Source organism: Bolinopsis microptera, chromosome 2 (assembly GCF_026151205.1).
Source record: "Bolinopsis microptera isolate Bmic1 chromosome 2, MBARI_Bmic_1.0, whole genome shotgun sequence".
Taxonomy (NCBI): Eukaryota; Metazoa; Ctenophora; class Tentaculata; order Lobata; family Bolinopsidae; genus Bolinopsis; species Bolinopsis microptera.
Genome location: NC_087073.1, coordinates 6,013,257 through 6,027,238, shown reverse-complemented (window position 1 = coordinate 6,027,238; position 13,982 = coordinate 6,013,257). Strand labels below are relative to the sequence as shown.

The following is a 13,982-nucleotide window of genomic DNA, read 5'->3' as shown; positions in this document are numbered from 1 at the left end:
ACTCTTTTTTAAATCGAGGTTACAATTTCGTTAGATTGTTTTCCCGAGCTCACTTATATTGAATTTGGAGTATCAATGTTTTAAATTTTCTGCATTTGAGGACATTTTGAGGTGAGATGATAACATGAAATATTACATTATGCGACTGAATATAACTTGGATAATTTTGTAATTCTAAATTCTATATTTTATCATATTAAGTGATAAGAGATGTTGAATTATTATATTAAATAAAATGAGGTGTTTAATTTAGACCCAGTCAAAATAAGAAGTGAACTATCTCGAACAACAATTTACGTAGTCTATTAGTGGCTTTTATTTAAATTAAGGATTTAAAATCATGTCCAGAGAGTGCTCAAATATATCTCCAGCCAACTACATGAGCAGCGGAAGTTCCAACTCAATAAATCGAGCTCAAATTTAACATGTTATTACACAAAATAGAATCCAGGTAAATTATTAGAATTCCGAGACATATCCTGTCAATGATCATGTCAAGGTTAAGTGACCCTGCTAAGCTACATATATAATATATATAAATTATATTATAACGTGTGTTAATAGTGTTTTCAGTTGAGAGCAATATCCCTTCCTCTCTCTCCCTCCCCCTCTCTCTCTACCTCTCTCTACCTCTCTCGGTGTCACACTGAGCATGTCAATGTTCAAGAGTGAAGATTAAAATCACTGCTTGTTGGAAAATCTACTGTGGTTATTGTAACGTGTCTCCGCTCAGCTGTGTACACACTACACTCTCTCTGTATACTATACTTTGTTATTACTTGTAAGTGGGGGCCAGGGGAGGGGGGGGGCCGGGGGGTTTCATATCATTTGGGGTGAAATTAATCAACTTTATCTGTGGTGAGGCGTGTGGTGTTCATTTTGAAAACTGGCCGGGATTTTGAAAAAAAAATAATTTTAGCGGTTTCCGAGTACGTGCTTAGCGAGACTTAGTAAATATCAAAGTTATGCACTTCTATATCAGTTCAGACATTATGGACAAACATTAGGGACATCATCAAAAGCTAGGTAGAAATACTACTATCCAATACCATCCAATACCATGATTACTGTTGAGCTTAGGAACAAAAGGTCACTTATATTTTCAGTGCCTCAGAATATCAATATACCCTTTTCTTCCGTATATGGTATAATGGGAGTGTAGTAGTAGCGGTTGAAAAGGTCGTGGTCCACCTAGTATACAATATGCAGTGGCGTTCTGACAGAGTTACTTTCTCTACCAGCAATAATTTAATATCCACTTTAAAATGTCATTTGTATATTAATATATTGTTTTCTAACTCCCTTATAAGTTCTATTAATATGTTTTTATCTTCTAAACATGGTGATAATATGGAGTAATTCAATTATCAGAACAAATGTTTAGCTAATGTAGAACATGTCAAGTAAGCATGTAGTTTCTTAACTTGTTATATTATTATATTATGTTATAGTATATTATGCGGTGTGTACTGTATTATATGTGTACTGTGTAATACTCTATCAGCTGATGTGAGTCGTGTAAAAGTTAACGTATAAATATTACATTAATATTTAATTGTATCATGATTATAATAATTTAATCTAATTCATTGCCACAATTGCAATAAACATCAATTATTAAGCTGACTGAAACTATTTAAGCGTTGCACGCAATCCGTTCTGAAGAACGAAATTGGATGGCAAAAAGGGCTTCTAATTACTCTATCAAATTAAACCTCTGTTCTATCTTTTAACTATTCAATCTTCATGACTCATTTATCATTATGACATTAATAATGATCAATTATTGTTTTCGAACCATTGAAATTGTAAGGAACATTTCTCTCCATACTTTTTGGCTCCCAACCCCTATATGAATTATTCTAATCGTGATACTAAGCACGCGCACTAAGTAAACACGATGATCTTAACCTCTACACTACTGACGTTTGTGTAAACAGTGAATATAAACAACACAGTTACAGTGATATATTACTTTGTGGAATGTTGATTATTTTACTACACAGCACAGCGTCAGGGAAGCATTAGTTCCTTCAGAACCGCTCAACTGTAGTTAAAGTCTCATACACTCTGTAGAATGTTCTGGAGCGATTTTATTACATGATTCTGCTGAAAACCAGGAGCTATTTAATCCATGACTACGTGATAGTAATTTGGGGTTACCGTCCCCAGTGTTTAGTCTGCCACCTGGTTCCACGATCAGGTTTCTAGAACTCTAGAGTACTGGTTAACTGGGGAGTGTGCGGGGTGGAGCCAGCCAAACATTGTCTTTATCCTACACACGCCCAGACTTGTTTATAATTCATACAAAATTTAGGAAAAATAACGGTTCATTTTTTTGCAGGGGTTTTAGGCGACGCACTTCTGGTGCACTCGATCTATAAAAAACCATGATCACTGCTAATTTATCAGTTTGAGGTTAATTAATACCTCCTGGATTACTAACATAAAGTAGAGCTGAAGTAAGGATTCAAGATCCCCCTCCCCCACGCCTAATTGAAACCCAGAATACGATACTCTAGTTACAGTTCAAAACTGGCAAACACCAAATATTTGTGATACACCTTGTTTAGAATGTAAATACTTGATAATGAAACTAGTGAAGTGAGGCTCTGAAACTCTGTATCTGGTGCTATGAATACATAGTACATTATATTTGTTACTTAGCAACCATGTCATTGCGAAATTTAGTACTGATGCAGACGAATCGTTTTAAAACTCATTAGACACAAATTTGGCCAAATCCAGACATCTTTCCCGCAGCAAACTGAAACTAGATCTGGAAAGAAACCACCTAAACCACTAGTAATATAGAACCATTCCGCGGTACAGTATTCACTAGAATAGTCCTTGTAGCTCACTGTCAGTACTGATGAACAGTCTATTGAAGATCGTTTTAAAATATTAGACACTTCAAACCACAAATAACGTTTATTGCAGACATACCTACAGCAGATACAGCAGACTCAAACTAGAGTTGAAAAGAAACCACCTAAATAGAATTATTGTAACACCGTTGTGCGGTACGAGGAATTCACTATAATTATAGTGCAAGTAGCAGGACAGTGTTGCACCGTTGCAGGACAGTGTTGCACTGTTGCACTGTTGCAAGACAATGTTGATATGAGAGGGTAGTGAAAGTGAAAGTGAAATAAAAAGTGAAACCACCGAGCCAGAAGCCATGTCTAATATAACACCACTGTGAGAGGAATCGACTAGAATTATAGTACAAGTAGAGAGTTGGGCACTACAAGTGTTGCATGCTGATATGACAGGGTAGTGACAAGTGTTGCCGTACTAATTGATAAACTTTATTCCCTGGGGAGAACGTTGGCAAACTCTCCAGAGTCATGATCTGGGTGACTCTCGTGTTAAATCATCGGTGAAAGTGAAAGTGAATGTTGTTGAGTTAGTAAGTAGTTTCACTACTTATTGTTGAGTTTATTCCCAGGAGAATTGTGAGACCGAGGACATCAAGTTAGTGTTGTTAAAGTTATAGAAAAGAGTTTACAATGGTATCCATCATGGTGGAGGGAGATGTATTTACTGTTATCACGACTCAGCAAAATAGCAAGAACCATACAGTCACACACAATGATACAGTCATTTTATGTTTGGCGGAGTCAACATTTTCAGTCTTACAGTTGAAAGTAAAAACTTACGATAAGTAGTATCAGCATGGAGTTCCTGGCATGTAACTATGGACGTGATACTATTTACTCTGTGTCTACAGTCTGCACACAGAAGAGTATTCCGTATTGTATATTGTGCAAGCTTATAACCGTAATTGAATGTGTGTGTGTCTGTTAATAGTGTAGTTGTTAGAAGAAGTGAAGCTAATGACCAGTAAGAACAACTGTAATGATGAACAATGATAAGCCTGACAGTAAGTAAGTGTTCAGTATAACATAAGGCCACACACCATGGGATCCAGTGATGGGGAAGGGGGCGGGGGGCACTTATTTAACAACATACTAATCAGGGGGGCACTTATTTAACAACATACTAATCAGGGGGGGGCACTTATTTAACAACATACTAATCAGGGGGGGCACTTATTTAACAACATACTAATCAGGGGGGGGCACTTACTTCACAGCATACTAATCAGGGGGGGGGCACTTACTTTACAGGGGGGGCACTTACTTTACAGCATACTAATCAGGGGGGGGCACTTACTTTACAGCATACTAATCAGGGGGGGGGCGCTTACTTTACAGCATACTAATCAAATCACACTGATCACTGCTACCTGGGCACTATCCAACTCACATTTTCATGTGAAATCATACCGACATTATTACCTTTCACGGTGTGGGGTTATTTCTAAAGATTTTAAGTAAGGATTAAGTAACCAGTTCAAATGACTAGACTTGAGACTAAATATAAGTGTCTGAAAATATAACCTCACGAGTCACGTGTGCTTTAGAGTGTGAACCAGTTTTATGATGTAGTAATCAGCACTGCTACAATTTGTCAAATTAACAGGAGATTGGGACGAATTGTCACCATGTAACACGTCAGCGTGTAGTTACTGGTGTACATCACAATTGTTCAGTGATTGATGTAGCGAGTATTTCTTATACACCAGGAAGGACCAACCCCTTCAATCTTGCGGGACTGCAGCTGGACTGCAGCTGGACTGCAGCTTGACTGCTTCGGGACTGCAGCTGACCGTCACCTCCGGACACATTTAACTTACCAAATAATACAATGTAGCATTTCAAGCTCGTCCAGCAGGCTCTGCATTTGAGATGTCGTTATGCCGAATTTTGACACAGTGATTTAATAATATGTCCACTTAAAATAGCTCACATGTAATGTGCATGCTGACAGAACAACAATACCTGCACGTGCACAAAACCAGAGCACGTGCACAAAACCATAGCACGTGCACAAAACCATAGCACGTGCACAAAACCATAGCACGTGCACAAAACCAGAGTATGTGCACATTGTGCACCCTATAACAAAACCACTGACACAAACTACTTGTTATATAATGCACATGTGTAGTAAGAGATGTACATTAACTGTGTGTACAGGAGCTTGACAAGGAAAAGTATGTTCCTGAACAAGTCACTTCACCTTAACTTCACATACTTCTCACACACACTAACGGGGCCTAATACACACACTGTTTGTCGGGCGTATTGCAGTGTATTATTTATTAACCGTGTATTTATTAATTTTGAAACGTTCACGTTCACGTTCCCGTAAGTTCCCTTTTAAGATCCCCGTTCCGGTCAGATATTTGCGGTTTCCTGAATACAGATTGTTTCTGAACTGTATTTCTTATGGCAGTGTACGTGTGATTCTGTGTGTGAGAGAGACTGTGATTGTAGAGCAAGCAAGCACTGGTTCTTAGTAGGAGAACTATATAAACAATACATTTGTCCTCTAATAGAATTGAATTGCTGGCAGCAAAACGTTTATATCAAATGTGCGGTGTGTAGCAGGCAATGACAGTCGGATTTGCGGGCCGATCTAGACACCATAGAGAGCTAATCTAGCTTGAAATATCCATAAAATATAATATATCTATGCTCGAAATCTGGGTGAAATATTTCAATTTCGATCAAATCCGTGTTAACTATTAGTGTAGTGAGTGTGGGGTATCCAAGACTCATCAATCCTATGCTCGATCCTTACAGACCCCTGAATAAAGTGCTAGATTCCAACTATTTACTCATACTACTGTGGAATAAAGTGCTAGATTCCAACTATTTACTCATACTACTGTGGAATATATAACATGTTATTTTGTGTGTCCTACCTTGATTGTTAGTTTCTTGTGAGGGAACATCAGATCATCAATAGAAACCAGTTTGATAGGATACACCACCCCTGAGTAGTGCAGGTCCTCGTTTAGTAAGTAAGCTCTATCCATCCTCTTTCCACAGATAGCTATATCCTTCATCGTGAACTTCTTGAGGTCGTCCTTAGCGAGTTGGCGACGTCGTGCCAACACCAGGAGTTGTGTGATCTTGTTCTTATTCTCCTTTGCCATGACTCGTCCCAGGTTGTCCCGGCCGAGTGAAGCATCGTCTCTATTACTGTGACTTGTCAGTGAGTTGATGGAGTGGAAGGAAGACATACTCCCAAATGATGACAGAGAAGTTACACTGGTCAACTCGCTGGGTGTCTCTGCTTCTCTGTTGATAACGGCCCGTAAATTAGGATCGTTGTTAACTTTTTGAGACAATCTAGAGGCACTTCGTCGGTGTGCAGCATTGCGGAGGAGGTACTTGCAGTAGGTAGCCTCGCGTCTGTTACGGGACATGGTCAGGGATCTCTCCCCTCGAGACAGGGAGTCACAGCGTGGAGACGGACCGTTAGTGAAGCTCACAGGGGTGGTGGGGTTAGACTTGACGTTGTGGAGTGTCTTTATATCACCAAAACTCTCAGTTCTGGAGATACTGAGTTGCCCAGGTGAGGGGGAGACCACGTAGCTGTGGAACCCTGTGTGTTCACTTTTAGATTTAGGGATGGTCAGTGTCAGCTCGTCAAGCTTCTTAGCCATAGCTTTCTCCTCGTCTATCAGATCAATAGGCTGTTCAGGCTTAGTTTCTATAACCTCTGTTTCACGTTGGATAGGTCTCACTGTAGCGGTGGATGAGTTGGAGTGAGTATCTGATTTCTGCGAGGAAGCAGATTCCGGTCTTTTCTTGTCATTTTTCTTTGCTCGGGTAGCTGCTTTGATGAAGTTGGCTTTTTTGTTGGCTAAAAAAGAGGGCATTGTTGCTCCGGTGCGAGTGTCACGTGTTCTCAGCAGATGTTCTCATATATTATATTCATTAACACCTGACTACACTGAAATTCATGTTGGAGTTAGTTAAATCATTTCGATGTAACCTGAATAAGCCTGACAAAGATGTAACATTTAAAATTGTTGCTTGTCGGAGACAAACATGACAAATTTCACGAACCTAGCAAGCTTCGATCGGAAATAGATAAGCAATTTAGGCAAAGTGCGAGATTCCTCGATATCCTATGATGTAACCGCAAACAGAAAGGAAATTACACCATAATTCGTACACATGGTCGAAACTGGAAGATGATCTCACAAAAAGGTCGACAAATTGCCGATCTCGCACTGATAATTGACTACTTTAACCGATCACGATCAAGCCGCCGCACGGACAATCGCGGATACAGATAAAAACAAAACGCATACAATTCGAGACGTGAAATCATCATTTTAACACTGTGTCTAATTCATTGTAGCTTTGAACAATTTAAAAGTCTTAGAACGGCAGAAAAGTCAACGTCAGGTAAAATAAGGAATATATAAGAGAGTGTGTGTGTTGAGGACAAAGAAATTTGAGTAGTTGCTAGCCTCACACGAGATTACACACTCCTTGAAATTAATCTGATACACGAAATACCTGGCAAAAATAAAATGGGATATTATAAACTGTGTGGTATCATTATTAAATTGCATATATAGGATTTTGTCACGAACAATGGTGGGAGATAAAGTGACCGGAAACGAGTTCAAAATGGCGCCGTAGCTCCTCAAAATGGCGCCGTAGCTCCACGACTACAATTATCATTACTTTCGTGGGACAAATATAAAATATTGCATTGAAAGTAAGGGTATAAAGTGGGTATTTACAGATTACATAATCTTGAAAATGAGGTTATTTATAGGATGTCGATTTAAATCTAATATATTATTATGTTTGCTATTAAGAAATAAGAACAAGACGGTTTGCAGCGCATTATATCCAGCTGTCAGCGTATATTCCCTTTTCAGGTACGTGATTATAAAGATATAAAATTCAGACTCGTATGATAATAATAGCGCAGGGAAGCTAGAAATAGTAAAAATGTAGTGCACGAGGTAAGAACAGTAAATATTGCAGTAATTTGGCGAGCAAACGAGACGTTGTCTTTGTGAAACACACACCACCCACCTAGCAGACTCCTTTTAGACACCTATTTAGACGGTGTTCAGATTAAAGAATAAGGAACCAAAACATGACGTTTAAATTAGGAGGTGACAAGGAAACAACATAACCACTAAACAAGCCATTAAATATGATATCAAACATTGAAATCGCTTAATTGATCGCATTATGTAACTGAGATCGACAACTTATGTACAAGGCTCGAACAAGAAATGATAACGCTGCAATTTAATAAGATTGGTAATTTGACCACATAAATATCACGCACTTTATTTTATACAGGGTATTACAATGCAGTGAATTGATAGGAAACAGATCATTGAGAGGAGATTACAGAAACAAGTATTTTTCTTGTTTGATCGCCCTAATGTCATAAATCATTGGGTATCAATGTAACATAGCTATTATAGGTGACAAGTTACACTTACTGTATGTGTCTGACATTCTAGATTGGATTAGTTTTTTGCCGAGCTTATTCCTAAAACTGTGGTTAGCACATTTGTTTATTTCAATCAATGCAAGCCAATTATTCTCAAAATAGCACGAGATTCTACAAAAACTTGAATTTTAATTCCGGTGAATTACAAGTAACAGAGAGTCTATCCACAGAAGTTAGTCCAAATAAGCTCTAATTTCACTGAAATTAATGCAGACTAAAAGTTACAGCAGTGAAATTTTCATCAGTTTAAATTGGAACTGTCACACATTCGCCTAAATAGCTCCCATGTCAGGATATCACTTTATAACAGACATCCGTCCCATAAAGAGAGAGAGAGAGAGAGAGAGAGAGAGGCCGGCGTGTAAAAGTTTAAGTGGTTCCGCAGGATCTCTTAAATGGGGGATATAGCTAAGTGTTCCCCGATGACACTGCCATACACTAGCAGGTATATTAGAGCGGAACTTAGTTTCACACAAACTCTCAACAATGTGTGAAGTTGAGACGGCTGTGAAAGTGAAACAGACCTCTATCTGTTGCATATCTATACTAGTGACCAGGCTAAACACAAGCTCTCAACAAGAAGCAAGAAACAGAACTATGCTAACAGATATGACTATACAGAGAAAGGCGAACACTGAACAACACAAAGATATAACACTAGATACAACACTGAGATACGAAGATAATGGACAAGGCGGCAGTCTGGGCGGCACAAAAAGAAACAAACAAATGTATGAAGGAGCAAGTAATGAAGATACTGCTTTGAACAGGGCAGGGCCAAAGTAGTGACACCTCGCCACAATGAGGGATACTAGACAAACAAATAACAACTGTCTTTGGTAAACAACACTACATGATCACACACACACGCGACCAACATTAAACAATAACTGGAGAATGGAGATATCAACAATTCTGTAGAAGAGGGAGAAGTTATGATTACACGATGATGTCCTAATGATGATGTCCTGATGATGACGTCACGTCATGTGAAAACAATGACGTCACAAACAGGTGCACTGAGAGTGAGATATCAACAGAAGCTACCACTAAACACTGTGTAGTTCTCCATTACGTCACATCAGAAAACAGTTGCGCCCACAGCTTTGAATCACGTATAATAATTAGTTTAATTGGTTGATTCGAACAGGAAATATTATATCCAAATTCTGTCTGAATAATTAGTGACGCGTTTGTCAAACGTTGTGATCTGATTTGAAAGCCATGACTCAGCTAAATACCTATTACTCAGGTGTGTACTGACTACAGAGCCGGAACAATGTTACACAAGAAGTAACAACTTGTGGTATGGTAGATACTATAAATATTATGAAATGGTACATATACTGTTTTTATTGTATTATTCTAATTTCCAAATATGTTTATAAGCTAAACATGGAAAAATTGAGTGTTTTTCTTAATTTGTCTCAGAAGTAATGGCCATTTAAAATCTCAACATTTATTTTGCATGACCCTGTAGATACCACAATACCAGTGTTGCTACTTGCTAATCAGAGGTTGAGAATTAAACATAACAGCTGCAAGCTGCCAGATACTCAAGAGAAACGTACAGCAAATAGGACTAGAGTACAGCAAATAGGACTATAACAGTACAGCAAATAGGACTAGAGTACAGCAAATAGGACTATAACAGTACAGCAAATAGGACTATAACAGTACAGCTAATAGGACTATAACAGTACAGCTAATAGGACTATAACAGTACAGCAAATAGGACTATAACAGTACAGCAAATAGGACTATAACAGTACAGTATACTTGTCATGTCCGGTGACCAGTACATATCGAGCTGGAGAGGTGCAAATTAGAGCTCACCAGCCCGCGGACAAGAAGCAACATACACATCAGACAGTGAGAGTTGAGAGTATTCCTACTACTGGAGCTGGCGTCTTACTCAGTAGGACACCGTTAATTGTCAGTCTAATTCAGTGTCAAGCTATCAGAGGAAGACCCGTACAATGTGATACAACTCTCACTCTATTTTTAGACGTGATCAATCCAAACAAATGAACGTAAAAATATTTAACATACCCTGAATAAGGAATTGACAATTCACATGGAATATGTTAAACAGCATCAGCTTCAAAGCTTCAAGCAGAACAATAAGACACTCACACTTACACTCAACATCGTAGCATTGTTCGCAGGGTGCAAACTGCAAATTAAACTAGAATGGTGACCACCACAACTATCCCAAGTCACTACAAGTTGGCACAACTAAACCGATTCGCCCCGTACACCAAATTAACGACACACAACACGTCATCATACAACCAAACGGAGGACAAAGAAATAAAATGTGGCTACAAAGTGTAAAGTGTGGCTACATATTACTCAATGTAGATCTGGAAACTAAACGTCAACACGTTCCCTAAATTAGTCTAATTAACTTAGTGCCCATCACGTCACCTTCTGATTTATATACACATGTGTGGATATCTCTGACTCTCTCAGTGCTCATAATATCCGCACATGTGCCATGGTCCCATGGGGTACTTCTGGAACGCTGACGGAGTGACCAGTTTGCGGATTAGGTGAGTAGGGTGTAGAATATCCGGAGTGTTCTGAGTGCTCACAACGGTGACACTACTAGGCTACTCCGTCCCGTACTCCGTCACGTGATACACCTTGCCTCGTATCACGTGATACACCTTGCCCCGTGTGACACCCTAACTAACACCCTGGATAGTTGAGTGATCTGTGTCAGTACAGACCGCCATGTTACCAGTCAAACTGATCTGTAAAACTTAAATACTGATGCGCCTAGATCATCAACATCGTCATTTAATTAGGAAAAGTACACCAGATTGTCGGGTAATTCTATAACGGCAAGATTTAGATTTGTCTGGCTGGAACAAAAACTGAAACGTTGCACCAGCAGCCAGCATACAGCGGGCACACTGTGCAGCCATATTGCAACATTCCGCCAGCCTTGTTGACCCGACAAATTAACGTTTTAAGGATAACATTGTCTACAGAGTGTGCCTTAAAAAACCTGATCCTCTAGTAGCAGACATGGCAGTAAATTGAGAGGGGTAGAGGGACTAGTAACATAATGTACCCGGGGATGCAGGGGACAGGAACTTGAGGTACATTACCCTAGACGTGGTGACGACTAGGCCGTGATCAAACTCTGAGCCCTCTGATCATTGCTCAGGGAGCTGGGAGTGTTCCTCCAGGGAGCTGGGAGTGATCCTCCAGCTAGTCATGGGTACCCAGCTCTAGTGGGCCGTAGACTTTCTCTGTCTTTGTATTCCTCAGAAGTCAGACTACTTGGACTATTTCACGGGAGCACAGGACCTGTTGTTCTAACCACACACTCACACTTTCTTTGCTCAGATCACGGAAATGGGGGACTCAGGACTGAGGGTTTGTAATTTCCACCTGCACTCCAAATATGCTGTATTTCTCCCTTCCTTCTTAAATGAAACTTTAAATTATATTTGGACTTGCTCTCTGCAGCTACTGCTAAGTACACTTAGTATGTGTAGTATGTGTAGTATACTCCCCCTTATAGTAGAATGCTCCTGTTTACATTCTCATAGAATTGCAACTACTCCTTATCAATAGAATCTGACGACATACTAAGGAACGCAAGAAATAGGGCGTGTACAATATTATTTAAAGACTTTCTTTGTAGGCTTGTACACGGTGATACTAATAATGTAACAAAGTGATCTGCGACAAGAATTACTGCTAACATCGGCGTCGTTACTCTGAGTAATCATTTATTAAAGAAGAGGATTAGCATCTTGAATATACAGACAGCAATAAAATATCATTTAAAGACTGCTCGAAGTAAGGGAATATATAACCTATAGAGCCCAAATGTGGGCACCGTAGAGAACAAAACCTTGGAGAACAAAACAATCGACTCACTTTAAATTTGGCTCCAACTCCAGGATACAAGTAAAGGAAGCAGGAAAGAACACAAAACAAAAAGGGAGGCACAGATTTGATCAGTAAAGACACTGTGAGAACCAGTCCGGAGAGAAGCAGAAGAAGTGACTCTGACAAAGCAGGGTTCAGGGAAGCTTCACACCGTGCTGCTGACAGCGGCCTTGCTGCAAAACCCGCTCCTCTAATGAGAGCCTCAGTAACAGAGGTGGAATTTAAATTGGGTAGCGTTTAAATCACCGGCACTGCTGCTGTTAACACTTCTGTCAGGAGGATGAGACTGGGGACGTGAAGTCTATAGAGAGTACTGATGCTTTGGAGAGTAGTACTGATACTACTGATGCATTGGAGAGTAGTACTGGTGCTTGAGGCTATTTTTACTGGAGCTAACAAGCAGGTAACTGGTACAGTGGCAGTGGTACGAGCACTGGACCAGTGACACACGTGCGTACTAATAAAGTAATAATGCTATTACTGGTACCAAAAACGGTCAGAATTCAGGACTATTTAGTTTATTCGCTTACGTCTGCATTTAAATAAAAACACTTAAACTAAATCCCAGACAAGACTGTATTTATTGTGGCATAGCGATAAAACTTGAGAGCAAGTCTGGAAGCCTTGAGGTTTCGCACTGTACTGTGAAATGGTACATGTTGAGGTTTGACACTATCGTGATACTGGTAGTTGGTATATTATTATGTTGACTGTTGAGGTTGGTAGTTTGTTTTGTGGTTTAAAGTGGCACTACTCAAATATCAGCACTACACACTGTAGTCTATAGGTGCTATCAGAGGTGAGTAATTGTAACCTTTAACTGCTAACTATAACCTTATCGCTTGGTTGATCATTTGAAAAAGTGCATTACACCTGATTTTTAAATTCAATTGAGTCTCACATTAATTGTAAGTTGTAACTATATGCTCAGGAGAGATGTTCCTTTCTTTAAATTACAAATGCTCCATTAGTCTAATTACATTTTAAGCACCAGATGTCCACAGAAATTTACCACCAGCAGAGCTCGTCACTAAAGATCCCAGGTTATATAATATTGTAGCAAAAACCACTCAATAAAGGCACTGGTAGTTCCCACTTCCCGAGACGAAGGCTCTCAACAATAGGGTAACCACTCCGATCAAGGAGCTATCTCTCAGGTGACCCCCCCCTCCTACCCCCTCCCCCTCCCTCCCTCGCTGTGTGAATACTCCTGGTGTACTCAGTGCCGGGATATGCTAACATGATATTGTTACAGGCTGAACCACACACACACTAAACACCAGGTGGTGGAGCAATATCAGATAGTAGCATTAGCCATCTCAATGTACCCTGGCTACCTGGATCAAAACACCACTCCACATTGGATCTGAATCATCACATGCGGTGACCCTGGCTCCAGTCACACAGTTTTGTGATAGTGGGTAGGCCTCCTTCCAGGCTGTAGCTGTGGTGGGCTCTGTCCCCTCTCACCAACTGTTATGAGTATGAAGATGATTCCTCTCCTGACCCTGGCCCTGGCTCCAGCCACATTGGATCTGAAGTAGCGGTAGTGTTGGTGCCCACTCCTGGCTCCAGTCACTGAGGTCATTAAGCCACACATGTATTGGAACCTGAAGGAGCGGGGGAGAAACGATCACCACAACTTACTGTTGTATAATATTACTTCTTCATTATCGAAAATATGCGACAGATATATCGGGATAAATTTGACGCCATAA

The 13,982-nt window shown here is 39.8% G+C and overlaps 2 protein-coding genes across 5 annotated transcripts in view; one reads left to right on the top strand and one right to left on the bottom strand.

Annotated features, from left to right (window-relative positions):
- The window catches only part of LOC134811508 (uncharacterized), a 93,443-nt gene that overhangs the window by 12,967 nt on the left and 66,494 nt on the right, over window positions 1–13,982 (top strand). The gene's annotated exons all lie outside the window — the stretch shown is intronic.
- Window positions 1–13,982, bottom strand: part of LOC134811463 (inactive tyrosine-protein kinase PRAG1-like) — a 39,595-nt gene that overhangs the window by 4,388 nt on the left and 21,225 nt on the right. Inside the window, exon 1 of one of the 4 annotated variants that reach the window (XM_063818299.1) lies at window positions 5,777–6,821. The exons of the other annotated variants lie outside the window; for them this stretch is intronic. Coding sequence (XP_063674369.1) covers window positions 5,777–6,739 — 963 coding nt within the window. The 5' untranslated portion in view covers window positions 6,740–6,821. Of the gene's footprint in view, window positions 1–5,776; window positions 6,822–13,982 lie in introns of those variants that run through there. 4 annotated transcript variants of the gene reach the window in all.